This window comes from Myotis myotis, unplaced genomic scaffold, assembly GCF_014108235.1.
Source record: "Myotis myotis isolate mMyoMyo1 unplaced genomic scaffold, mMyoMyo1.p scaffold_m19_p_5, whole genome shotgun sequence".
Classification (NCBI taxonomy): domain Eukaryota; kingdom Metazoa; phylum Chordata; class Mammalia; order Chiroptera; family Vespertilionidae; genus Myotis; species Myotis myotis.
The window spans coordinates 11,112,920-11,139,969 of record NW_023416357.1 but is presented as its reverse complement, the minus strand read 5'-3'; the positions used below and the strand labels follow the sequence as shown (position 1 = coordinate 11,139,969).

The window sequence follows — 27,050 nt, the reverse complement described above, 5'->3', positions numbered from 1 at the left end:
GGAAGGGGGGGAAGGGGGAAGAGAAACTAACCCATGTTTATTTTATTCTTTACAATTATCTTACACAGAATATGCATACATATATATGTATATACATATTCTCCCTCAACTAAATGTAAACTCTCAGAACTTCTCTATTTTAGGAACCATAGTTTCCACACCACCTCTTATAACTTGGAATGTGTTGTTAAAAGTAGAGGTTTTTGACTCATATCCCCTAAAGATTTATATTCAGATTCTCTGAATCTGGATTGAAGCCTGGTGAACTGTATTTTAGAAAAATACCATAAATGTGTCCACAGGTTTATCATCTTTCTCAGAAAATGCAAGAGAATGCCACCATTAGCAGGCCATTAAAGCCACTTTTGTCTTTATTGATGCCATCTCCATGAGAGCCATGATGAGGGTGAGGTCCCACAGAGTAATGCTGAATACCTTCTGCTAGTTCCAAGAACAGTCCTGCATCACACCCACAAACCTACACTTCCCTGCCTCTGGGCCCCTTCTGTGTCCCATGCTCTGTACTGGACACTCGAGTGCTCTCTCCTAGGACCCTGAATGGCTCCTCAGAAGCTGACAGGGAGGTTTTTGTTGTATTGATTCTTTATCGCCTCACATGCTTCATGTATTATTGCCTTAGAGCTTTCAGGGAGGGCTCTTAAAATTAATTTTAGTCATTTCCAGATACTGACTTACTCTTCTCAGAAGCTTTGTGATCTCAGTCTCATCTTTTCCAGGGTCAAACTAAATCATGTTTTACTATGGAAGTTTCACAATTTGTTTCACTTCTCTCTTCAAGGTGTAAATAATATTGAAAAATTATACTGTATGTCTCTCTTGATGAATTCTTCATTACATAACATTTAACATGAAGCTTTAAAACAAATGTAGAAATGCTTTCCATGTTCCAAATCCGCTTCCACATGGCACCATGTTTGTACGGCAGCAGACCTCTGGCCAGTGGAAATGTAATGCAATTCATAGGAAATGTTAAATTTTCTAGAAATGACATTAAAAATAAAAGACAAATTTAAGTTTAATATATTTTGTTGCGCTGGCCAGTGTGGCTCAGTTGGTTGCAGCATGATCTGGTACACCTAGAGGTTGCTGGATTGATTCCCAGTCAGGGCACATACCCAGGTTGCAGGTTCAATACCTGGTTGGACACGTGCAGGAGGCAACTGATGATTGATATTTCTCTCTCACATCAATGACTCTCTCTTTCCCCCCTCCTCTGTCTAAGAAAATCACTTTAAAAAAAAGAGAGAGATGGAAGCCACCAAAAATTTATTTTACTAATTATTAAAGTAGCTATATTTCCATAGCAATTGAATCACAAAATAAATATGAACAAGGTCATTTTTGTTTACTTTTCAATCTAGACCCATGTATTGCACAACAGTAAATGTGTTGCCATTTAATAATCTGCACTGAAAATATGTACATTGCATAAAATGTGCCATTCAAATTTATTAAAGCAACAGATATTGCTCTGACATGGGTAAAGTTTTAGATTAAGAGTTATACTAAAAGTGACTATGTTTTATTCTAAAGCATAGACAATGACAGAAATATAAGGATGTGGGTGCTAAGTTCCTATGACTTTGATTCAGGTAGGAGGGAGGCCCCAGGTAAGGTTGGATGCTCAGTGGTGTGGGAGTCAGATAACATAGTCTCTCTAGACATACTCTAGCATCATGGTCTGGGCAATGGATTTCTTCCCTCTTTATGCTCCACTATCTTCTTTCTTTTGTGTATGTGGGGAAATAAAACAAATTCAGGTTTATTCTTTGGTTGTTTTCTCCCAGGAACAAATTAGATATAACATATACCTGCTTAACATGGGTGCTTAATAAATCGTGTTCTCTTCCTCTCTCATCGCACTTCCTTTTCATGTGAAGAAATTAAAGTATGTTCCTTTGGGGGCTGTGTAAGGAGAACCAGAGATGAGTGGCCAGAAGTATTTCTTAGAAAGGGAGAAGTGAAGGGCACACTGACCCTGGCCTCACAAACAATAGATACTAGTCCCACACTCTCTTCTTGCACTCCATTGCTTTACATGCAAAGGTCTCAAATTCTGTTGAATTCAGAAGCCAGTCAGATCGCCTAATTGTATGAAGTAAAAAGATATTCAATACAGTGTTTTAAAAACTGTGGCAAACTGGAGCATGCATGCTACACATGAAGATATTCTTGTTTAAATATTTTAAAATATTTGTGGTAGGGAGAATAAACACAGACTAAAAATAATAATAAAAAAGTGTACAGCCATGAGTTTGTCATTTCAGTCAACACTTATCCATGTCACACTCTCAAAATGTGAATGTGTGGTTTAGGGCAGATGATTCAGTATCTTCTTCAACACGAGGTAGTAATAATAACTACAGCATCGGATTTTTATGAGGGTAAAATAAATTAATACTTGTCAGTATTTAAACCCAGCAAAAACTCAGTTTCTCTTATTTTTAGTATGTTCATTCTGCAAATGATCCCTGCTTTAAAGAAAAAACCCGGAGGTATCTAATCACTCTGTTTTGATTGTAATTAGTCCAGGTCATTAAATTGGGGAGAAAATAGGGCAACATCAGCAACAATTCATTTTTAGGATGTTCTGGGTGACGAAGTATCAGTTGGTGTAGATTTGGCCAAATGTACTCATTGTTTCTAATGCTTGGATGTCATTTGACTATCCATATGATAGAAGTTCTTAGAAGAAAGCTCTCCTGTGCCTGCACCATGTAAAATGCAGGGCGTGTTGGGTGCAGGGGTTTAGCAATGTCACTGAAGCTCTGTTTCTTTAAGATTACTCAGTGATTCCTTATTGTAATGATGGGAATTATATTTATAGCTATCCTGCTTAAAACTTCTTTAGAACTATACTGTGCAGAATAAATTAATGCAGAATGGAGGAAAACTAAATGTTTCACACAATGGAACTTTCTACAATGATACTTAAGTTATCAAAAAGGAATTGTAGTGGAAAGGGAGCCTTAAAATATTGCTATTCATTTTAATTATAATCAAACAATATTGCTGAAACTTTCTCCTTGTCTCAGTCTGCATGGTTCCAAAGCACAGATTCTTTGCTAATATAGATACTCCCTGAAGCCATCTAAATACATCAAATCCCATTTTTCCTGATTGACATAGAGTTAAACAAATTGCAGAAAGACAATAACAGTAAAGCATTCCATTGTGAATGAAAAGGCTAACCACAGACAGGGAGAAGATATTTGCAATGCATATCCCAACAAAGAACTCAGTCAGGATGCTAAAAAGAACTGTTAAGATGGAAAAATCAGGGGAAACTCTTGACTGGGCACTTCATTGAATGGATACTCATCTGACCCATAATGAGCATAACAATGCTAATCATTGTTATATAAATGTAAGATTAAACCACAATGAGAAAAAGGGAAAAATAATATTTCTTCATGCTTGCTACTGGCAAAAATTATGATAACATCAAATTCTGTCAAAGATGCAGGAATACTGGAACTTGATATGTTGCTGCTATATGAGGAAAACAATCATTTTGGAAAACTGTTGGCAGTGTCTACTAAAGTAAATACATGCTTATCTGATTACTTAGCAATTACAAAATGAGGTAACTATTCAAGAGAAAGTAGCCCATAAGCTACTTCAAGAATGCTCATAACAGCCTGGCCAGTGTGTCTCAGTGGTTGAGCATGGACCTATGAACCAGGAGATAATGGTGATCAAGGCACATGCCTGATCCCCGGTAGAAGGCATGCAGGAGGCAGCTTATCAATGATTCTCTCTCATCATCGATGTTTCTCTATCTCTCTCCTTCTCCCTTATCTCTGAAATCAATAAAAATATATTTCAAAAAATAATGTTCATAACAGGTTTATTGTATTAGCCTAAAACTGGAAATGACCCACAGGTCATGAGGGGTAAGTGGATAGGTTGTGTCTTAGTCATCAATGAAATGCAACCTAAAATATGAAAAGGAGAGAAATGCAAACAAATTTTTTGCCTCTTATTTTTTCATATCAAATATTTGTTAGAATTCACAGTTTGAATCAGATAGTGTTTACATGGAAAGAGAGAGAGAGAGAGAGAGAGAGAGAGAGAGAGAGAGAGAGAGAGAGAGAGAATATTGATTCCTTCCAGCAATAGTGATAATATGAAATTATCTAGCAGTATCATACCCCAGGCACTGCCAGCAGGTGTCCCTGAATGTGCAATGCATCAAAGAGGACTTATTCAGATAGATAAACACCAGTGTAATTGTTTGTAAAATAAACTTTCAAATATTTTTCTAAAATGAAAAGCGGGAGAACAATTAAGAGAAACATTTGTAGAGTTGAAATGAAAGAACATAGGTGTAAGGCGTCTCTTTATTATTTTTGTTTGAAACCCTTATTTTCTTTGCAATCTGACTTATTTTCCCTTTCCCCAACAGCATTCTTCTGTGTAATTTTCATATGAAATAAGTACCCTTTAAACAATCAATCCAGTCATTTTAATGACATACCTTTGTTTCTTTTCATTCCATTTTACCATTTATCTTCATGTGGTTTTTGTATAGAGGTATTCTAATACTAAAAAGCACATTTTTTATACACATAACACTTGTTTCTCAAGTTGGTTCCTTGAGAAAGCATTGTAAAAGTTTTGGGCAACTGTTCCCAAGGGGAATAAAACTGAGCTTTTTGAGTACTTTTCTCTACTGATGAAAGGCCAAATTCCTACTTTCCTTTTCATCTTCCTTTCTTCTATCCATTCTTTTCAACTTCTTTCCTTCCATCCATCCATCCATGCATGCATCTTTATTGAGCACTTACTATGTGCTGAATCTTACTGTAACCCCAACACCCACCATAGCTCTTTAGCACCAGTTAAAACTCTTCACAAATTGCCCTGGGATGCAGCCCCCAATGCAGTCAGCTGTCATTATGAGGTCTTGGATGATGCCACACAAACCAAGTGCCACATGTGACATCTTTCTTTTGTTTGTTGTGCCATGTTCATTTTCTGCTTCTTGCTGCTGAATTTTAAACACTTACAACTCTCCATGAAGCTCCACTATTAGAGACACCTCTCTACTCTGCTAAACTCACGAGATCTTGTTGAGGATGCATGACCTTCTTTTCCATGGTGGACCCTAATTTTGGTGCCCTCTGTATCAGCTGGAATTCTTTTAACCTATCCTGGGAACATAGCAGTTCATTTCATGAAGCAAGACTAAGAGAAACCACCATTCCTACTCTTGGAATTCAGAGTTTTATATAAGTTATTTTCCCAAAGCAGGGAATTCAGATCTCCATTTCTTTTTGCCCTCTTCCCACTTCCTCACTGAGGTTACTTAAGTTATGTGTCTTAAGCAAGATAAAAAGTTCAGGCCCTACCCTTTTCTTTTGAGAGCTCATTGGAGAAGACACTTCTGAGAAATGACATTATGGTAAATTTTAGATGCCCATTGTTTATTCCTTTACATATCTGACTTGCAAGATTAAAGCTGGTCGGTCCCTGTTTGGTTCAGAGAGATGTCATAGCTAGACCAGAATCCACAGAATGAAATTAAACATGTAGTTCTTCTAACATAGAATTCCTGTCCAGAAATAAAACAAGTCAGGAAAAGTGGACTCCGACCTCTCTCCAGTCCAAGGCTTCCAATGGAAACAGGGGAGGCTTTGAAGGGAGGGTTTTCTGACCTAGCCTAGAAACCGACCAAATGTACAAACAGAGATTAGAATTAGAAACTCCTTTATGGAACCCATGTCTGCACTCTCCGTGGTTCTCACTCTGACATGAATGATGTTAAGGGAAAAACATAGAAAAGCTGCTGTCTGTCAGTGGGCCCCGTTTCAGAATTCCTATTGGTAGGTGTGAGTTAGATTGTTCAACACAGTGGAGCAGAGAAGCCGTCGTGATGTAGCTAATAGGCAATGATGTGGCCTCCTTTCTTCATAAAAAAGATAAGAGAGACTAAAATTCTCCCACATTTTAGAAGTTCTCATTTTACGTAAAGAATAATAAATGCGAAGTGGTAAAAGCTGAGGCTTGTATATATTTAATTAGCGTGTGCTGAATGTGTAATATATGCCTGTACCACACTGGGAACTGTGAATATAAAAATTCCAACACGGAGATAAAATGAGCCCTGGCGTTGCAGAGACATGTAGGTTATTAGAATTTATGTAGGTTTTGGTTCTGAATTTGAATTATGATGTTATATGATATATATAATTTTAGTATATGCTTTCTTCTTGCTATGAATAATATCACTCCTAATGTTGGTTTACTCTTTCCATCTATAGGAGATAGTTAACTTCAACTGTCGGAAACTCGTGGCCACGATGCCTCTGTTTGCTAACGCTGACCCCAATTTTGTGACTGCCATGCTGAGCAAGTTGAGATTCGAGGTGTTTCAACCTGGAGATTATATCATACGAGAAGGAGCTGTGGGTAAAAAAATGTACTTCATCCAGCATGGTGTTGCTGGAGTCATCACAAAGTCCAGTAAAGAAATGAAGCTGACCGACGGCTCGTACTTTGGAGGTTAGTACCAAAGAAACACAACCGAGATGACATGAAGTTGTTTCAGTACGTGTCTTCGTTAGGATTCTGGAGGTGTCAGAACATTGATTTGTTGGTTTTGAATATAAATTCTCATTGGAATTCTGATTTTAAAAAGTGTCTATAATGGCATGTTTTTCACTTATCAGGCCTTGTCAAGCTTAATGTTTAAACATTCCTCAGCACCAAAAACTGGAACGTTTTCTTTAGAAAACAGCAAGAAGTCTGCGTTCCAGTATCTGCAGATTTATCCTGTAGGAGAGAATTCAAGTGAAACCCTTTTTTCTTCTCATCAGTGAGGTGCTCCATAAGTGCTCCTTATTAAGTAGTCCTTGTTAATTTCTGTTCATCCCTCATAGACTTTATCATCTTCTACCCCTTTTGGAGGCTTCTCCATCAGAATCAATGTATCCCAGCTCTGTGTTTCCATAGCACTTTTCATAGCTTTCCAGAGTCCTGGTCAAGTCCACCTCATGCTGAAATTAACAGGTAGTTAGTAAACTGTCTTCCTTCAGGTATTAGATGGCAAGTGTGGCATCAGAGAAGCCATTTGAAAGTCAAAGATGCTCAGGCCCCAAATGTCAGAGATTCTGATTCAGGAAGTCTCGACTGGAGACACACTTTTATTTGCTTGTTTATTAGAGAGTAACCAACCAGTTCAGAGGGGAGGGCTGGATGAAAGAAGGTGAAGTGATTAGCTAAGGAACCTAAATGCATAACCCATGGACATAGACAACAGTGAGGTGATGGCCAGAGGAAAGTGGGGGCTGGGTAGAGGTGAGCAAAGCAGGGTAAGTGGGGAACATCTATAACAGTGTCAACAATAAAAAAATCCATAGTTACAAAGAGAAATTATTCAAATAAAATTAATAGGAGTTGAGAACCAGTCAATCAACTATATTTTATATGACTAGAGGCCCTGTGCACAAATTGTAAAAAAATGGAGATTATATCATACAAATTGTGCACAGGTGGGGTCCAGCGAGGGGGAGGGACCACGGGGGGTTAGTGGACCGGCCCTGCCCCCTGGTCGAACTCCCAGTTGAAATCCCAGTTGAGGGGACAATTTGCATATTAGCCTTTTATTATATAGGATAATAATAATAATCTGAGTTTAAGATGTTTTCTCCAATAACAGCTAAGAAATAATTATTAGAAAAGGTTTATAATTGTTTTAAATGCTTTTGTGGAATTTATCAAAATAACCATAAAGTTCTTATTTGTCAATATATTGCTGAGTAAAACATACAACTCAAAAAATTAGCTTCTTTGACTTCTGCTCAGCCATTAAGGACAATTTTGAAGTTTCCATCTTCCCCTGTCATCACACTCTTCTTCCTTCTTGTGAGTCTGTGTTGCCTCATCAGCCCCTTAGCCTTTTGTAAAGATTGTGCTAAGATTAGACGAATCTAAGAATCTAAAGGGGCCTTTCATGTTTGAATGAAGAAAAAAAAAGAGAGCAATTGAAAGATGTAAAGTAAGAAATAAAAGCATAGCCTATGAGCCTGGTTTGGCAGAAGATGGTGTGGAGGTAAAACGTTTTTGAGGCAATAAAAGGAGGGGCGGTGTTATAAATATGTCATAGAAAAGTTTAAAAATAAGTTTCTGAAAGTTTTATTATACATTTAGAATGTATTTCTACTAGTATACGTTTTGTGCATTCAAAGGCACTTTTAATTACTATTACAGTTATGTGTGCTAATGTAAGTAAGGCTGCATACACAGCTAGGACAGTTGCTTCCCTGGACTTATGTGGGTGAAACTGTTAGTAAAGTCAACTAAATTGTCCTTGTGCCTATAAGATCATTTTGGGGATAAAAACTACTTTGTCCTATGGCATTATTTCTTCAGCATCTCTATCTACAAGTGAGGCTGGTCTGTAATTTTGTGGTTATGTTGTTCACTTTGTGACCCCCTAGATGACTTTGGGTATCTCAGGTTTTCCTCATTTCTAAAAAGAGTAAGGAAACTTTTCTAAACAATGTATTCTCTGTTTCAAGGCAGTTTAAGCAATCTCTCTTTACACACACAATTGATATTTATTTGATTTAAACACCAAAGAAGATAATGAAAGGCAGTCAGAATCTAAGAATAATAAATTGTACTTAGCATGTTAGGGTTTAGAATTCATAATTCTTTCAGAATCTAATATGAGCCGTTGAAATGAACAGAACGGACCTTTGTATTACACTCATTTTATATTCGTGTAAACAGAGCGTGGCCAGTTCACAGAGCAGTTCAGCAGAAAAGCCACGGATCAGCTGAGCAATGCTCTTCCCACTTGGCTAAAATGTCCGGATTAAACAAACATAATTAGTGTACAAAACACACTGTCCCAACTGGTGAGATCAGGGGACTTATTCAAAGAAAGGTCAAATTCGGAGTTTTGTGTTTTGTGCCTAACCTGACTTATTTCTACAATCATACAGAACAGTAATTCTAGATTAATACTGTTTTTTATAAAACTCGGACAGGTTCTTGTGGTTGTTTTCGATCTCTCTGTGCTGAGGTGTGGGAGGGAGCGCGGTAGGTCAGCGCCTGCGCAGGGGCAGTGATTTCCCAGTTCAGTTCTAGGGGAGGGAGCGCAGGAAAAGGAGCAGGCAATGTGTCTACTGTGTGTTCGGAACGTGCCTAAGGCCCTGGGGAGACAGCATTGAGCGAAATCGACAGGCTTTCCCGGTGTGGAGCTTATATATTTAGTAGGTACTTTGATTTTAGAAAGAGGAATTTAATAAATCGACGTAGAAATAACTGGAATATAAGCCACATTATCAGATGGTGATAAGTGCTTCAGGGAAAATTAATGTGGGGGAGAAGGATAAGGAATGGCCCCTACTCCACAGGGCCCTATGGAGAGCCGAGTTCAGGCACATGGGAGTGCCAGACTCCCTACTGAGAGCAATGGTGACTGAGCATCCAGTGTCTGCTGAGACTGGTCCTCCTGGCTCCGGCCAGGTGATGGAGACACAGTGAGTTTGGGAGCTAAGGGAGGCTCTTGCTTGTAAGAAAGGTTTCCTGGACTCCTTTTTGATTCCTCCTGTGAAGAAAATTTTATTTATTTATTTATTTATTTATTTATAAATATATTTGTATTGATTTCAGAGAGGGAGAGAGAGAGAGAGATAGAAACATCAATGATGAGAGAGAGTCACTGATCGGCCGCCTTGTGCACGCCCCCAAGTGGAGATCAAGCCTGCAACCCAGGCATGTGCCCTGACCGGGAATTGAACTGTAACCTCCTGGTTCATAGGCCAATATTCAACTAGTGAGCCACTCCCGCCAGGCTTTATTGATTTTTTAATCCTCACCTGAAGATATTTTTCCATTGATTTCTAGAGAGAGTGGGGGGGGGGGGCATCAACATGAGAGAGACACATCAATTAGTTGCCCCCTGCACGTGCAACCCCGGTATGTATGTGCCCTTGAACGGGAATGGAACCCATGACCCATTGGTCTAACCCAAAGATGGCGAACCTATGACAGGCGTGTCAGAGGTGACATGCGGACTCATTTTTTTGGTTGATTTTTCTTTGTTAAATGGCATTTAAATATATAAAATAAATATCAAAATTATAAGTCTTTGTTTTACTATGGTTGCAAATATCAAAAAATTTCTATATCTGACACGACACCAGAGTTAAGTTAGGGTTTTTCAAAATGCTGACACGCCGAGCTCAAAAGGTTTGCCATCACTGGTCTGACCAGCCAGGGCAAAGAAAATTTTATAGTTCTACTTTTACGTATGAGGAAAATGAGCCTCAGAGAAGTTTGCCCACCTGGCCAGGGCCATGGAGCTAAAAGGGACAAAGCCAAGTTTCAAACTCAGCTGTGAATCTGAACCACAGCCTGTGTTTTGTCCACTGTTCTCACTGCTTTCCAAGAGAGGCGTGGCGATCTTCTAGGGTGTAAATGTTGAACTGTTTTATAGTCTACTAGAAGCCCGGTGCATGAAATTCATGCACGAGTAGGGTTCCTAGGCCTGGCCAGCAGTCAGGGAGGATCAGGGCCTTCCAGCTGCCAGCCGGGGCCTTTTTTCATTCTGCACCAACCCCTGGTGGTTAGCACATGCCATAGTGAGTAGTCAAACTCCCAGTCTCCTGGTTGATCTCTATAAGGGACACTTTGCATATTAGCATTTTATATATATAGATTCTTCTGTTATCCTGACCCTCCTATTAATCATATGATCAATATATTATCCACTAAGAGAAAGTTCCATTAATATACCTCATTAAAATTTCAAATGACGCATTTTTTTATTCAATAGTTTATAATTTTAAAGAAAAGCTTCTCTTTTCCTAATGGAAGGTGTTTCATTTTTAGTATTTCATCCACTCACCTCTTAAAGGGCATTTTTCTTTCCACACAAAAGTGTTCTAATTAATTCCGTCTCTTAATTGTCCTGTCAAAATACGTTTTTCTGAAGGTGTGGCCATGTGAATAAGCCTACCAGCAGGAGCCCACTTCCAGCATTGGTTGCTGTGATCAATTATTTGGTATTAAACGCTGCTTAACTGTGTCTAATGTTTTGCCAGCCTCCAGGAGACCGCCAATTTCTTTACACGCCTAATGTTTATATGTAGGATTTTTATGTCCATATGCATGTGACCAGATAAGGATCATGTGGCATTTAAAGTTGAGAGCCTCCGAATGAACAACCAGACAGGCAACCCCTCCCCGGGGGCTGTGCGTGGTTTGTAGGAGACCAAGGATCTGCTGATCTCTACCTGACAGTTCACTGCGCCTCTCATGCGTTTCTAAAAGCTGACGCTGATTTTCTAGAAGGCGTGAGGAATCCGTGGATGGTAAATTCACAACTTGATTAGCCCAATACTCCTATTATATTTAGGAGAAAGGGGAGGCAACAGCAGAGAATAACAATGAGTCTCAGAGATTTTTCTTTCTCGTCCTCATTTGTTCTGGCCTTAGGCCAGGCTCATGAAATATTTGCTTCAGTACTGTCAAGTCAACTCTGACAGATCTTTCTGCGGCTGTTAGCCCCCCTAGAAATACCAGGTAACGTACAACCACTAGGTTAGCTAGGTTATTGGGTGGGAGAGATGTTAGTTCCCATCTGTATCCTCACCTCACGGCTCTAGGATTCTACAAAGTCATGTATAAATGCATCCGTGTAGAACAGAGGAGTAAATTCAAATGTCTGTGACACTTATGAAGATCAGGGGGAGCATTAAGAAGGCATTTGATCAGGCTGGCTGGTGTGGCTCATGGTTGAGCATTGACCTATGAACCAAGAAGCCACTGGTTCAGCACATGCCCGGGTTGTGGGTTCAATCCCCAGTAGAAGGTGCGCAGGAGGCAGCTAACTGATATTCTCATCATTGATGTTTCTATCTCTTTCCCCCTCTCCCTTTCTCTCTGAAATCAATCAAAATATTTTTTTTCAAAAGAAGACATATTTTGAAGTTATCATGTCTGCTCTCTAATAAAATAGAAAAAAGAGGAAGAGAAAAAAAGAGAAGAGAAAAAAAAGAAAAGAAAAGAAAAGAAAAGAAAAGAAAAGAAAAGAAAAGAAAGAAAAGAAAAGGAAAGAGAAGAAAAGAAAAGGAGGAGAAAACCTGATTTTAAGTCTTGGTTCCCTTGTATTCCTGTGGTATTCACCCAGACCTTTGGGGCTTCTTATAATTAGAAAATCCAGGCCATAACTTGAACCTAATAGCATAAAATCCCCGTGAGGCTAATGTACTTTCTCATCTTTATGTGTAATTCTAATTCATGCATTTAATTTCTTAAAATGTGCCTCTGTCTAGTTCTTAAATTTCAGTATCTAGCAAAAAACCTCAGGTATACTGTTTTATAGCCACTGAAATAAGTCTATCAGTTATGATTCACTTTAAGATATAAAATTGTTTGAATAATTTTTCTAATGGTATTTCTCCTTTTGAAAGCAAAAGTTGCTAAATTGTGATTACCGATGCTCTTTGGTATTTACATTTTACTTGTGTTTCCCAATGCTGCCTTTTGTGGTGATAAACTTTGCATGTGCTATTAATGGAATTTCTGGTAATGAAGACCAGATGGAAGATTTTTTTTTTCATTTTGATGCATAGCTCTGGGGTAGAGAGAAACAGGGTTTTCTATCCAGTATAGCTGGAGAACTTCCAAAGCATGTACATTACCAATAAGAATAGTCGAAGAGAAAACCATCTCCCAGATCAATGTTTTCCTTAGGCTTCCCCTTACAGTCCGTCTGCATGAGTGATTTGAGAATCAGCAATGGGCCCCTTAGCCTGAGGCGCAGAATTTCCCGCGTCTGCCTGCATCCCTGGGTTCCTGGCGAGGAGGCCCCTGCACTCTACGTGCTCTCTGTGTTTATATTCACTCCACAGCAGTTCCTCTTGCAAGGAGGTTCATCTGAATTGTGCCCTTGCCCTTCATATGAAGAATAACAAACCCAAATCCTTTAACAAAATTGCCCAAGCCCTGTACAACCTGGCTGAACCTATTTTTCTAATCTCAATTTTAAACTTTCCCTTCAGACACCCTCAAACCAGCACCCCCAAGACTATGAGTTTTTACTTAAGTAAGCAAAGTTTGCCTTTGCAAAGATTGACCCCCTTGGTCGGAAAAACATTTCTTTTTTCTCCAGGCTAATGCTTTGCTTCTCATAATTCCTAAGATACCATTTGAATGGTATTATTTTATCTCCCCTAGACAGATGATTTTTCTTTCTGTTTTCATAGCACTTTGACCTTAACCTGTGATTGAACAGTTTCATTATTATTTTGTCAATTTTTATGTTATGAATTTTATGAGCTTAGACACTGTGATTTCTTTCCATTTAAACCTTTAGCACCAAAGCACAATTCTTGAGCTATCACAGACACTCAGTAGGAACTTGTACAGCAAGTGGGTGGATGGATGGATGGATGGATGGATGGATGGATGGATGGATGGATGATGGATGCATATATTTTCCCTTTTCTCTACTCTGTATCTCTATCTCTTCTACTGCTTTCTCCCCAACCCTAAAAGAGGAAAGGCAGTCAAGCCTCCTATTCACTTTGGTATTATACTCTGTTAAATTCATTGTCTATATCTCAACATAGGAAGTCAATACGATCAATAATGATAAATTACAAACTAAACTAAATGAAACAAAAGGCAGTTCCTATATCTAAGAAATTCGGTGTTAATGCTTTAATTACTTCCTATCTAATTTTAATTAATCTCACTATATTAGGGATTCAACGATATAGCTTTAGAATTTAAAGCAATAGAACATAGATATTGCTATCTAATAGAGCTGTGTGGGGTAATGGAAATGTTCTCTACTCAACACTGTTCAATAAAGTGGTTACTAGCCAGATGCAGCTATTGGCGTTCATGTGAATGAGGAGTTAGCGATTTCATTTTATTGTAATTAATTTGGCTTAAATATGAATATCCACAGGGAGTGTAGTGCCTACCCTATTGGACAAAACTGTTTTAAATTGCTAGGATGGGAGACAAAGGTTTATAAGACAACTGTATCCAGAATGATATAAAGGGCTGTTGCTTTCTCTATTCTTCCTGGAAATTTTCCAATCATTATTTCATGCTAAGTCCCAACTAGCCTTCAAAGTTAATTTACCCCATAAATGAAGCAAATGATATATTTTCCTTCCTTAATTTGTTTCTTTTTCTCTTCATCAAGTAGATATTGAAAATCTTCAGTGTTTCAGGCAGAATTCTAAGTATTTGTCATATAGTGATAAATAAGATATAATTCTAGAATTTGTGGATATAGTCTATGTGATTGGGGAGACACCAGTAAACAAAAAATAAATGAAGGCATGTAATAATTTCAAGTCATAGTAGATACCATGAAAAAATATAAGGCAGGGTAATAGAAGGACAGTATGGCAGAGACCTTAATAAAAAGAGGCAAATAGTCATATAAATATCTGCGGGAAGAGCATGGGGAATAGCAAGAACAAAGTTTCTGAAGTCTGCACAGACATGGTGGGTATGGGAACAAGAGAATATCAGTAGAGCAAAGAGTCATAGGAGCTGAACTGAGAGTGGTGTCCAGAAAAAGGACTTGTGGACATACATAGACCATGTTGCATCTATAACTCATCCCAGTGATAGATTAAGAACTCTAACTTAGTTCATGTGGAAGGTGGTGAGCAGTGGAAAAGAAGTAAGATTAATGAACTGGAAGTTCTGGTGGGGTAAAAGACTTGTTGGAGTTAGAGCAGTAGAATAAATTGAGCTGCAAATACAAGAAGTAGTGATGTGAAGTTGGGTAAGCTGTTGGTAATAATGAAGTCTAGGGGATGACCATTGAAATAGTAGCTAAACAAAAATTTTAAAATGAAAGATAATATTGAGCTAGTTAAAGAATACTGAGACCAATGTGTTGGATGAATCATTCCAAGCATCCTGATGGACACATTGGTCATATGCTTTAAATGTTATGACCAGAATGATCTGCATTTCAATGAAGGCCTACTTAAACTAAATTAAAGCTATACTTCTAAGATCATTTTTTCTTTCACATATTATTTACACTCTTTTTCTATTTTCTCTCCATCTGTAATTTTTCTTCGTGATTTATTTGCAAAATTTATATGATACACAGAAACTACAGAACTAAAAGATTCCTTTTATGTTGAAAACTTATAGATGATCACTTTATGAGTGCATTTGCATTCTCACCCTTAGCACATTCTCACCCTTAGCACATAATATATCATTTTTATAAATAAAAATTTGTGTCATTGAATCTAATTTGGGAGTCATCTTTAATTGAATAGCATTTCATATCATTAAGTCAGTTATCCAACTTGTAACAAATGATCTCTATTTATATTTTTTTCCCATTTTCCAACATAAAATGTCTACTCTTGTTTCGCTTACAAGGTCTTAACATAAGTTTATAGGAAAATAAATGTGAACAAACTCATTAGAGCTAGCATTTTGGTAAAACCTTACTTATTGCTGAAAAGTGGAGCAAGATTCTCTTTTGGCTCCTTCTTTGGCTGCTCCTGTCTTTTCCTCTCCAGCCTGCCCTGGGCTTTCAGAGTCTCCGTCCACCTTCGCTAAGCTCTCACCCCAGTTGAGCAGATCTGCTCATGGGCCATCCCAGCTGGAGTGACGCATGAGCTAACGTTAGTAAACTCTTCGAGTCCTTTGGATAAAAGTTGTACAAAGTATCATCCTGCTGTGAGGCTTTCTTTAAGGACCAAGATCATACTTCATTGTACCCGTGAGTCTCGGAGAGTTTGGAAATGAGGGAGAAGTGTGTATCTGGGTAAGCACGCTGCAGCCAAGTGTGCAAGTGCAGGCTCTACATGGGAAACTCTGGCCTTCGAGTTTTTATTTTTTATATCTCCTCCTCACCTCTGCTAAGCTATACTGTCAGCCCAGAGTGAAGTGTGGTGAAGTAAGACCGTTTTTCTTGGGGGAGAATAAGTGTTTATCTTGAGGCACCAAGTATACATTTGGAAGTAATTAAATTTTTTTGACGTTCTCAAGGTCACATTTGTTTCCTGTAGGAGAGTTAGCAGATAAGCAAAGAACACATCCGGGCTCATTGTCATAGTGTAGGACGTGCATGTAAAACCCCCTGAAGGGCTGATCTGAGAGATGCCCCAGCTCATACTATTTAGGATCTGAGCAGTGCACTCTGTCTAGGTTCATCCAGGCGGCGGTGGTGTCCCGTGGTGACTTCATTGCCTCACTGCTGGGGACAGATGGCTGCTTCCTCCTGTGTCCTCATTTCAACTCTGTCTCTTGCTCGCTCCCTTTCCATGCGGCCTTCCCTGGGTGCTAATAGCGGAGGCTTTTATTCTGGGCCCAGGTTTTACATGCTCTTAAATTTAGACCTTCCACTTACGTCTGAAGGTCCACATTGCCAAATCATAGCGGTACAGAGGTCTCCCTGTGAAACTAGGCACCACGTGCAATTGAGAAGTTATGCCTGTATTGTTGCTTGACGGTTCTCCACTCATAATGTTGCAAATGAATGATCAGATTCTGTCTTTAGGAACAAAGCTATGGAATGATTAGGAAGCAGCATGATGTGGCAGAGTGTGCAGCATCCACAGAGCAAGGATCCTGGCCCATCTCTGTCGATAGGACCCACCTGCATGTCCCCAGGCAGCTTGATTAATGCCTAGGGCAGTGGTCGGCAAACTGCAGCTTGGTAAACCACAGCTTGCGAGCCACATGCGGCTCTTGTGGCTCTTCCACAAAATACTGGCTCTTCCACAAAATACCAACTTCAGCGCATGGGCCATGAAGTTTCAATCGCACTGTACATGCGCACTTGCACGTGGTATTTTGTGGAAGAGCCACACTCAAGGAGCCAAATTGCCGCATGTGGCTCGCGAGCCACGGTTTGCTGACCACGGCCCTAGGGGCTTGGGAGCATCCTCTGAAAAGTGATTATTAGGCCGCTAGATAGAACCTCTACAGTAGTGGTTCTCAACCTTGGCTGCACATTAGAATCACCTGGGAATCTTTTTAAAATCCTGATTTCTGGGCCTCATCCTCCGGAAATTCTGTTTCTTTGTTACTATTGTTGTGGCCCCACCCCATAACAAAGTAACAGAATTTCCGGAAAATGAGGCCCAGAAATCAGGATTTTAAAAAGATCCCCAGGTGATTTTAATGTGCAGCCAAGGTTGAGAACCACTACTCTACAGCCTTCCAGCTCCATGATTCTGCAGGAATGGGCCTCTTGTGTGTGTGTGTGGGGGGGGTAGTCTTTTTGTCATCTTGCTTCTTTTAAAGCTTGCTGAACATCTAAAATGAATTCTTGCCTATTCTAGAAGCCACATTATTTTTGAAGGAAGGCTGTATATTTAAGGATGTTTTCTAGGACAAGACCCTAGATTTTAAAAAGGAATTGGGGGCAGGTTATGTTTGAGATGATTCATGTCCTCTTGGAAGGAAATGAGCTACAACTCACTTTTGACGGGTAGTGAAAAAAATAGAGTATCAGGGGCGGGTTGTGAAGCTTTTCAAAGTGTGACAGGAGGATACGGTTAAGGGTGTGGTTGTCAGAGTTAGATCTGAGAGGCTGTTGGGCCTTGAGAAAGTCACTGGTCTTCTCAAGCCCCTGTTTCCTCATTGGTCAAATCAAGATTCTAATTCCTACCTCCTCAGGCTGGCTGAGAGGACTGAGAGATTCTAGCATACATAACACATAAAGTGCTCAGCACAGCACCTGGGACACCATCTATGAGGTGATGTTAGTGGTAATTGAGGCATAGGGGCTGGTGTAGCATAGACCAGCAGGTACGCCTATAATATGTTACTGAGGCCCTGGCCAGGTGGCTCCGTTGGTTGGAGTATCATCCTGTACACCAAAGGGTTGTGAGTTCAATCTCAGCTCGGGCCCCATACTGTAGGCAACTGATCAATATTTCTCTCACATCGATGTTTCTTTCTCTCTCCCTTCCTCTATCTCGCTAAAAAATTAATGGAACATATGCCTGGGTGAGGATTTTTTAAAAAGACATTACTGAGGCATTACTGATGCAGTGCTCACGTCAAATAATTCAGCGCTGGAGAATGGGTCCATCTGTATATCTCCTGAGTCAGTGTTAGTCGGAGCCCAGTAGCAATGGAATTCACTCTAAATCAATGTCCATGAGTGGTGAAAGCTGGGGTAGACTAAGTAATCTCAAAATTTTTTAAACTGAGGATCATCTCATCTCTGAAAATTCTTATTTCCTCACTTTATACACATGAGTGTGGGTGTGCAAACACCACCCCCAAGAAATAGCACATAAGATGGTCCAAATTCTCCAAGTAACTCATGCTTAATGTGCTAGACATTGTACTAATTTCACATTTTTCATATAACACCATATTAGATTTAAATAGCTACAAAAATATATAATCTTTAGCATTTCCAAAATACAGTGAAATGGAAGAGCAAACATATGTTTTTAAGAACTAAATTGTTCAGAAACATTTTTGTAACATTTAGAATGGGGAGGGATCTAATCCTTGTACAAACGAGGGCCGAGAGCTGCCTGGGCCACAGAGCTCCGCAATGACAAGGTGGGCCAGCGCGTCCAGCCACTGGTCTTCCTGCTGTAGCAGGTGCAGGTTTTGTAACTTCTTACCTGTGATGTTACTTCATGGCATTTCAGAAAACAAGGATTCTTTCCTCTTCGATTGAATTATGAAACACACTGTGCACATACAAACACACATAACTTATTTCAGCCTATTGTTAAACAATCTGAATTTAGTAACACTCCAATTAAGTGTGACTGTCTTGACCTGTCTGTTACCCACGGAGACAGGTCTCTCCATGGTTGGATTTACTTAGTAGGAAAGCGTCAAATTACTGGTCAGAATAGTTCATCAAAAAGATAATGAAGTGAAAATAATTTTGGTCCTTTAAATTGCATCTCATCAGCTACTGTGTAGGTATAATAAATTTAAGGAAATATTGGAATATCCTCAGCAAATTTAAAATGCCAGAAGTCTTTTAACATACTGTATGTGGCAAGAAACACATTAACAACACAATAACATTTCAATGGCATATCATGAATGGTCCCCTCTGCTAGGATATGTATGTGTGCCCCAAAGAAAGGAATGGAAGGGTCCAAAGATATGGCTAAATATTCTTGATGCTAGGAAGTCAGTGAACAGCCACCCCCATTTACACAGTTATACTGGACATGAATGAGAACATTAATTAAAGTCAAACAATTATCAGACTCTGTAGAGAAATAGCATTTGAAATCATAATTGAATTCATTGAACAATGCAGTGGTTCAATTATTAATGCAGTACATACTTTCCTGTTGTAAGGACTTACAATGAGCACATTAACAGTTCTCATTTTCTGGGAGTTTATAAGATATTTGTAACTATAGGACAACCACCAATTCATCCTGCCTCAATAAGAATCTGGAAATATTGGAACAATGCTTATTAAATACTGAAATCATTTCTATATGCATAATGTACGTGTCCGTGCATGTACTGTTACAAGTTGAAAGAGAGGATACAATATAAATACTTAGACTTGAACTTCCTAATAGATTATCTTTGTAAAGAAGATAATAGAAATAGGTGAGGATATCATTATTATTATCATTATAAATTTTCCAGTGAGAGAGAAATCAGAGCAATACCTCCATATTTTGTTTTCTATTCATCTCCCCTTTTCCTTCTCTAATTAGAATGGAAGTGATTCAGACAAATGTTGATTCCTAGTTGCTGAGAATCTTGGACCTGGTGCAGTTGTATTTTGGTGTCGGTGCCATTAGTGCGAGGGCGTCTGCTATAATGCACAGTTCAGAGGGAGAGAAGGGACTTAATCTAATCATTTTGTCATCCTGAGCCTGATCTTTCTGATTGAACTTTTTCTTGGGTTAAATGAAACACACAGGGGCCTGATCACATCCTTGCCTTGTGTGACACAGAGCTACCTCTAAGATAGTGTGCTGTGTAGAAGGAGATTAATTCTCTTACTAGACTGGATCTCTTTGAGCCTCAATCAGATTAGCTGAGGAAGGACAGAGGATGTTAAATAAAAGAATAGCATGTACTCTAGGACTTCACAATGCCTGTGCTCTGGGCAGATAATCTTGAGTGGAAAATTCCAGGCAAGCTAAATGAGGGGAAATGACTCTACTCGAGTGAATGCATTCTGAAAGTGTCATTGTGCATCTTGGGCTTTTATTGCAGAACATATCCTTGCTCGAGCAACCAGCACAGTAAATTTTAAAACTTAATCATAACCCCTCCCCTCAAAATCTGTGTGACTAAGTTTCTTAACTATGTGTTGTGTCAAACCTTAAATTTGCCTTTTGTATGTCTTCCCAAAGCGAAAACGAGAGTTTATCTGAGAAGATGGGAACTGATGGCGTATGATACCTTAAGAGTAAGAGAACTGGGTAGCGTTGCTACAAGTCCTAGCTCGGGTCTGGTTTTCGGAGCCCCTCGGAATCACTCATTTGTCAGAATGACCATGTTTTTGTGGATGGAGACTTATACCTTCAAGGTTGGCTAGAGTGCATGTATTGTTTTAGGAAAAACAATCAGCATCCCTGCCTTCGTTAGTTGGGACTTCTTTGTTGAAGCAAGCCCTTGTGTCTCTACACCTGTAAAGAGAGGAGAAACTGGCGATAATTGGTCTTGGTTACATGTTCAGATAACAATTTGAGATTTTTCTCAGGGACCACAGGAATGAATAAGAAGCTTAGAAACTGAAAGCTGAAAAGAGCCACAGACGTTTATATGAAATTCCCTATTTTTAAAATATGTTTAGGGTTTTGGAAATACCTAAGAGTAAACCTATTTCCCACCAGCTTCTGAGTGAGAAGTCCATAGTGATATCAGAAGAGTGAAAATGAGAGAAACAGATGGCATCAGGGGAGGTGAAAGTTCATTTCCAGCCCAGAGGACAACATTCTAGAACAATGTCTTGGGTTTAATGTTCAGTGCTTTGCATTTGCTGTGTCATTGGTCCGCTTGTGCCTGAACCAAATGGCCGAGGCCCTGAGCAGCCAGGGAGAGGAAAGCAGGAACTGTACAGAAAAGAAAGAAGTGATTATTCCGTGAAAAAGAAGGCCCCCCGAGGTTTGACTCTGCCAGTGGGTCTGAGGGAGTGGGCGTGCCATTCTCACAAAAGGTCCGCATTGGTAACTCAGGGCATTGCCAGGAATGGACTAGAATTTGCTAAAACAGCACCGAGGAGAGGATGTGGTTCTGAAGGATATCAGTGCAGAACTTGCTATTGAAATCAGAGCTTCAGAATTTCTATGTTTTTAACTGAGGAAAAGAAAATCTCTGAAAAAAAGGTAATCATTAAATAAACAAAAAAAGTGATTCAAACAGATATAAAAAGTCCTGAGACATCAGTAACCCTATGGGTATCATGTTCTAAACGTGCACTATCCCTCTGACACGTTCCCTGGTTTTATTTTCCTGTAGCAGGTGCCATTATTCAAATGTAGTTAGGTAAGATTTTCTATGCCCTCCCTAGAATGTGAGTTCCATGAGAGTAAGGAACGCATCTTACACCTGAGACACCTAGAGTGGTACCTGACACCTTGAGACCACGATAGGAAGTTCTTGGATGGAGGAAGAAAGTCACCTCTGAGCCGAGCTGTAAAACTGAACAGCAGTGTGCCAGGTAACCGTTGGGACAGGAATGGCAAATGGAAGGAGAGAAATAACATGGGGCCACTTTGGCTTCTTCACCTCAGGAAACCCACTGCTGATGGTCGGTGATTATCGAGCTCATCCTGAAGTAAAGCGTGACCCTCACTGTGCACTTGGAAAATCAATTTGTAAAGTCAATGTTCCCTTCTGTTATGGATAGAAACTTCTGGAAGTCCCGCTCAGAGTGTGAGAGATTGAAGGTTGACCTAGATTGTTTTTTCCACTTGAAATGGACCCATCACTCTTATCGGGCACAGGAAGAACACTTAGGAGAGATATAGAAATCTCCATCTCTCCAAACGAATGAGTGTGCCACCAAATGGTTCGCAGGCTTAGCGGTGTGGTTTGAAGGCCTCTCGTCTGCGGAGAAACTGCCATATGGCCGGCATTGCGGTCTTCCCAGTGCACACAGTGTAATAGCCTGGTCCGTGATGAGGCACCAGCTCCCGGCTGCGAAATTAAAGCAGCGTTCAGCGCCTCTCAGCAAGAAGCTGCCACTGGATGTGTTCTGCAAACTGGGTTCTGCGTGAGCCAAGGGGAGGGCTGGCGGAGTTGGGAAACACAGTCAGACTTGTTAACACAAGCGATTCTTGCACAGATGCTCCGGCTCGGCACTGGGCTTTGGATGGCTGTGCTTCTGCGTAGCTATCAACTAAATGTCTTTTTGTTTCAGTTCCTTTTAATTTTCATCTTTGCAGCCATTTATTTGAATGCAGTCTTCTACCTCAAAGACGTTTTGAAAATGTTTGTTGGGAAAGAAAGGGCTTACAGTGGAATAAAGTAGTCTCTTTTCTTTACGGGTCACATTTTCATCCGCCCAAGACAATACCAGAAAGGGGGCTGGGGATTCTGCTGGAACAAGAGTGAACTCACAGGGACCAAGGCTCGAATGAAGGCCCCATTACCAACTAGTTATTTAACTTTAAGTAGGTTAATCGAATTCTTTTAGCAGAGTGCAGTAGTCTGTTAAAAAAATGATAATTCTCACTTTGCAGGGCGGTTGCAAGGAATAAATAATTATATATGTATGTCTGTGTGGGTGTTTATGTGTATAATGCCAGACTAGCTTTGGTAAAGTGGATGCAGGCACAAATCAAGCATTCATTTGCTGCAATAGTCTATTTCTCTATCAGCATGTTCACAGATATCTATGTATCTGTTTAGTAAATATTTGCCTTAGGGTGGTGTGCTCGCTCAGAGCCATTGGCCCTATCTTTCAACATCTTTCCATTCTCTCAAGGTCTATGATAACTCTGAAAAATATCCTTTTCCAGTGAAATTCTCCAGGTAGATCTCATAGTCAAAGCTGATAGATAGGAGGTAACATTTTCACAGGTGGCAAAAACTTTTCTCTCCTCTCCTTAACTTTCTGCTTTGAACTACTCTTCAAATGCACTCCTCCAATAAGCCTGCTCTGAACCTCCAGGTGGCCCATGCTCTCATGCACTATCTCCTCTCTCTATAGCATTCTCAGTTATTCTCTGTTTCTAAGTACATTACAATGAAATCATCTGTGCTTCCCTACTGGGCTGAATCTTCTTAAACTTTATAATTCTGGTTCCTCGCTCAGGGCTTTGCAGGTCTTCTATAATGTTTGTCAAAATAACCACACACACACATACAGGCCCATGAACAAAGTGTTCTGTTTCTCGTTCATCATTTGCTTCCCCATTCCATATCAATAGCGTACTAATCGATCTACTGACATAAAATCATTTTCAACCTATTATATACTAGTCATTAACATTATATGTGGATTATGTTATGACTAATGTAGTCACCAACTAAATATGAACAGTCCATGCTTTGGTTAATGTTTCTTATTCAACGAACTTTATGGAGACTTTATATGTCAGACTGTGTCCTATAATCAGTATGTCTTCAAGAAAGTAAACATGTGGGAAGTCAAGTAGACATGCAGAGCATGACAGCTCAATGCATTAGGAGCATAAGATAAAATCACAACTTAAGATGTAGGAATCTGTCCATAAAAATACCCTCTCTGAAGGAGGTGACACCTAGCTTGAGCTCTGATGGCTGAGTAGGAGGCAGCGGAAGAGGGGACTTTTGTGGGATGAGCATTCCAGATGGAAGGAGCAGTGAGTGTCAAAGCAGAGGTCCGGGAAAGCGTGCTGGTTTGGGGAAATGCACACACAGCACTCCAAATGTTTGGAATGTGGCGGGGGAGGAAGGCAGGAGCAGGGAGGAGTGAATCCAGGTCTATGTCTTTTCAAGAAATTAGGATCCCTTCCTGCTGGTAATGGGCAAGGACTGAAGGTTTTCAAAATGAGGAATGGAAGGAGCAAATGTATGTTCAGGAATAACATTTGCTAAAACAGCACCATATTCTCACAGAGGGAGGCATCTGTGTAAGCAAATAGGCAGGAGGGTCTTAAAACAACCGAGATATGAAGTTATGATGATTAAATCTAACCCCCCGCAAAGGATTAGAAAAGATACCGATGGAGAAGGATCCATGGAATTTAGGGTCCAGCTACTTATGGAAAGTAAGAGAAAGGGAGGGTTCTCTTTTGTTGAATGCAATGCCATTTAGCATGATAGCAAATACAGATACAGCAAGTTTGTGAGGATAAAGGTGAGAGGAAATAAGAGATGACTTGGGTCTTGTGCTTGCTAGACTATACATTCTAAGGATGCCAGGGTCATATACATTTTGAGTACAAGTACATCACCAGCATCTGCCGCACTTGCAGTTGTGTAATGCCTATGTTTGTCCGGTAGCTCTTTGTTGAATTCATGAGTGAGAGCCTGTGGAACAGGCAGCTTGCAAATGTCCAGGAGCATCAATACTCCGTTTGCAGGATGAATATTAACATGACTCTGGTTCATAATCCATTAGGAAAATTAATTTTCTTTCCGAAAGCTGGCACTAGCACAAGAGCATAAAAGGTGATAGATACACTAGCCTAATAAACAGGAATTCTCACAAAATTGTAAAGTCCATCTTTGTTCCTATAACTGATTTATTCCTTGCCCAATTTAGTCTAATACTTCCCAGCCCTTTGAAACCAGAGCCAAGAGGGAAATAAGCCCTATTGTCTTGAAGTATATATTACAATTAATCTATTTATTTAGCACCTATGCATCTAGACTGGTACTGCTGATATACCAGGCTTGTGAGAATTCAGAACATCATCACTGAAATGATTTTCTGTGTGTTGTGGTCCAGATGAGAAGCCTTGGCTGAGAAAGTCCTCCCTCCTCCCCCAGTATTAGAACAACCTAAAGGGCATCTATGTGGAAGAGGAAGAAATCCAGTTAAACCATATTTTCCTGTAAAGGACCAGAGACTAAAGATTTTGGACTTTGTGGGCCATGCATGGTCTCCACCACATAAGTCTTTTTATATTTATTTTTCTAGAAACCTTAAATATGTGGAAACCATTCTTAACTCGGTACAAAAAGCAATAAAAAATGTGATGGTTGGATTTGACTGTAGGACTCTTGATAGAACCTTATTTCAAAATCAGCTTTATCTCCAAATTGAGCTCATTCTGAATAAAATAATACAAGTGGAAACATTCTGTAAAAGATACTTCCCTTCTCATTATTATCCTTTAGTACAGTTTACCTCTATTAACTGTGCTACTAACTAAACTAATGACTGATTTGGATTATTGTTTTTTGTTCATTTGTTTTTTAAATATTTTTATTGGTTCTGTAGAGGAAGGGAGAGAGATATAAACATCAATGATGAGAGAGAATCATTGATTGGCTGCCTCCTGCATGCCCACACTGGTGATCAAACCCACAACCCCAGATATCAAACCGTGACCTCCTGGTTTATAGGTCAACACTCAACCACTAAACCATGCTGGCCTGGCTGGGTTATTGTTTCTTATCAATATACTAGTGGCCTGGTGCACAGATCTGTGCACATTGAAAGGAAATTAATTAGAAGAAATATTTTAATATTGCTATTTGCCCATTCTCTATAATAGAAGTGTCAACCAAATTCACGATCAAAAATGACAGATCAAAACACACCTGTGCAATTGGCGCCAGTGAGAGCTTTATATGTATCACTCATGCACGAGTCAACTTAGCCTTTTATATATATAGAATAAACTTGCTTAGTTAGACCTGCTTTCTGATTTAGCTAAACATTTTCCAGCCCAGTGAAGCACCCCAATTTCTCTTTCACGTAATTGTCAGCAGCACAGCAGTAAATATCAACATGAAACAGATTATTATTGTAGATCACGCAGGGAGAACAAAGGGTAAAATATTTAACTGTAGCAGTGTTTCATTATATTCTGTGCAGTGAGGAAACCTGAAGTCATTTTCAAGTTCCACCATTTCTTACTTCTTTTCAGTCGGGTCAAGTTTCTAAACTTTCTAAATCTCCATTGTCTTGCTAATGAAAAGAAAATAAGATTCTACTGCGTCTCCTATCTATGTACTCCAGGACTTCTGTGAGGATCAAATGAGATGAGGCATGGGAAAATGCTTCACAGACATTTGGTTAAAGTGTAAAATGTTTGCACCTGGCTATAAAGCAAGTCCTGTTCCTGAGCTGAAGAAACTTCAAGGAGGCTAGTCGCTAGGGAAAGAAAGCCGGGAATTGCTATGTGATGTCATTACCCTGCACACCTGTTTCTGGACTGGGCTGGGCTGTGGGCTGCATTTTGTGCCATGGGGTCGTAGCACTGTTGGTTGCAATTTGGTGGGCTGTCACTCCAGGGTGGTGGCAGAGCCTGTATCCCACTTGGGGGAAGCTGAGTGTTGCTTTGTCAGCACCAGGTCCATGGTGCCATTTCCTTGTAAATGGCCAATGCACATCACGGCAGCTCCTGCATTGAGCGTCTGCCCCCTGGTGGTCAGTGCATGTCATAGCAACCAATAATATGATTGGAGGGACACAGCATATTAGGGTTTTCTATGTATAAACTAGAGGCCCGGTGCACAAAAATTTGTGCACTCGGGGGGGAGGGAGGGTCCCTCAGCCTGGCCTGTGCCCTCTCAAAGTCTGGGACCCCTCGGGAGATAACGACCTGCTGGCTTAGGCCTGCTCCCGGGTGGCAGAGGGCAGGCCTAATCCCTAGGTGCAGCCCCTAGTCGGGCTCAGAGCAGGGCCAATTGGAGAGTTGGGGCGCCGCCCCCTGTCATGCACAGAGCAGGGCGGATTGGGAGGTTGCAATGCCACCCTCAGTAACGCTCAGGGTAGGGCCATTTGGGGGGTTCGAGCACCGTCCCCTGTCACACTCAAGGCAGGGTTGATGGGGAGGTTGCGGCGCCACCCCCTGTCACGCACAGAGCAGGGCCAATCAGGGGGTTGGGGCGCTGCCCCCTGTCATGCACAGAGCAGGGCTGATCAGGGGGTTGGGGAGCTCCCCCCT

General features: G+C 40.2%; 1 protein-coding gene across 1 annotated transcript in view; it reads left to right on the top strand.

The window, feature by feature from the left end:
• Window positions 1-27,050, top strand: part of HCN1 (hyperpolarization activated cyclic nucleotide gated potassium channel 1) — a 302,101-nt gene that overhangs the window by 260,505 nt on the left and 14,546 nt on the right. Inside the window, exon 6 of the mRNA XM_036310979.1 lies at window positions 6,288-6,528. Within this exon, the coding sequence (XP_036166872.1) occupies window positions 6,288-6,528 (241 nt within the window). The remainder of the gene's footprint in view (window positions 1-6,287; window positions 6,529-27,050) is intronic.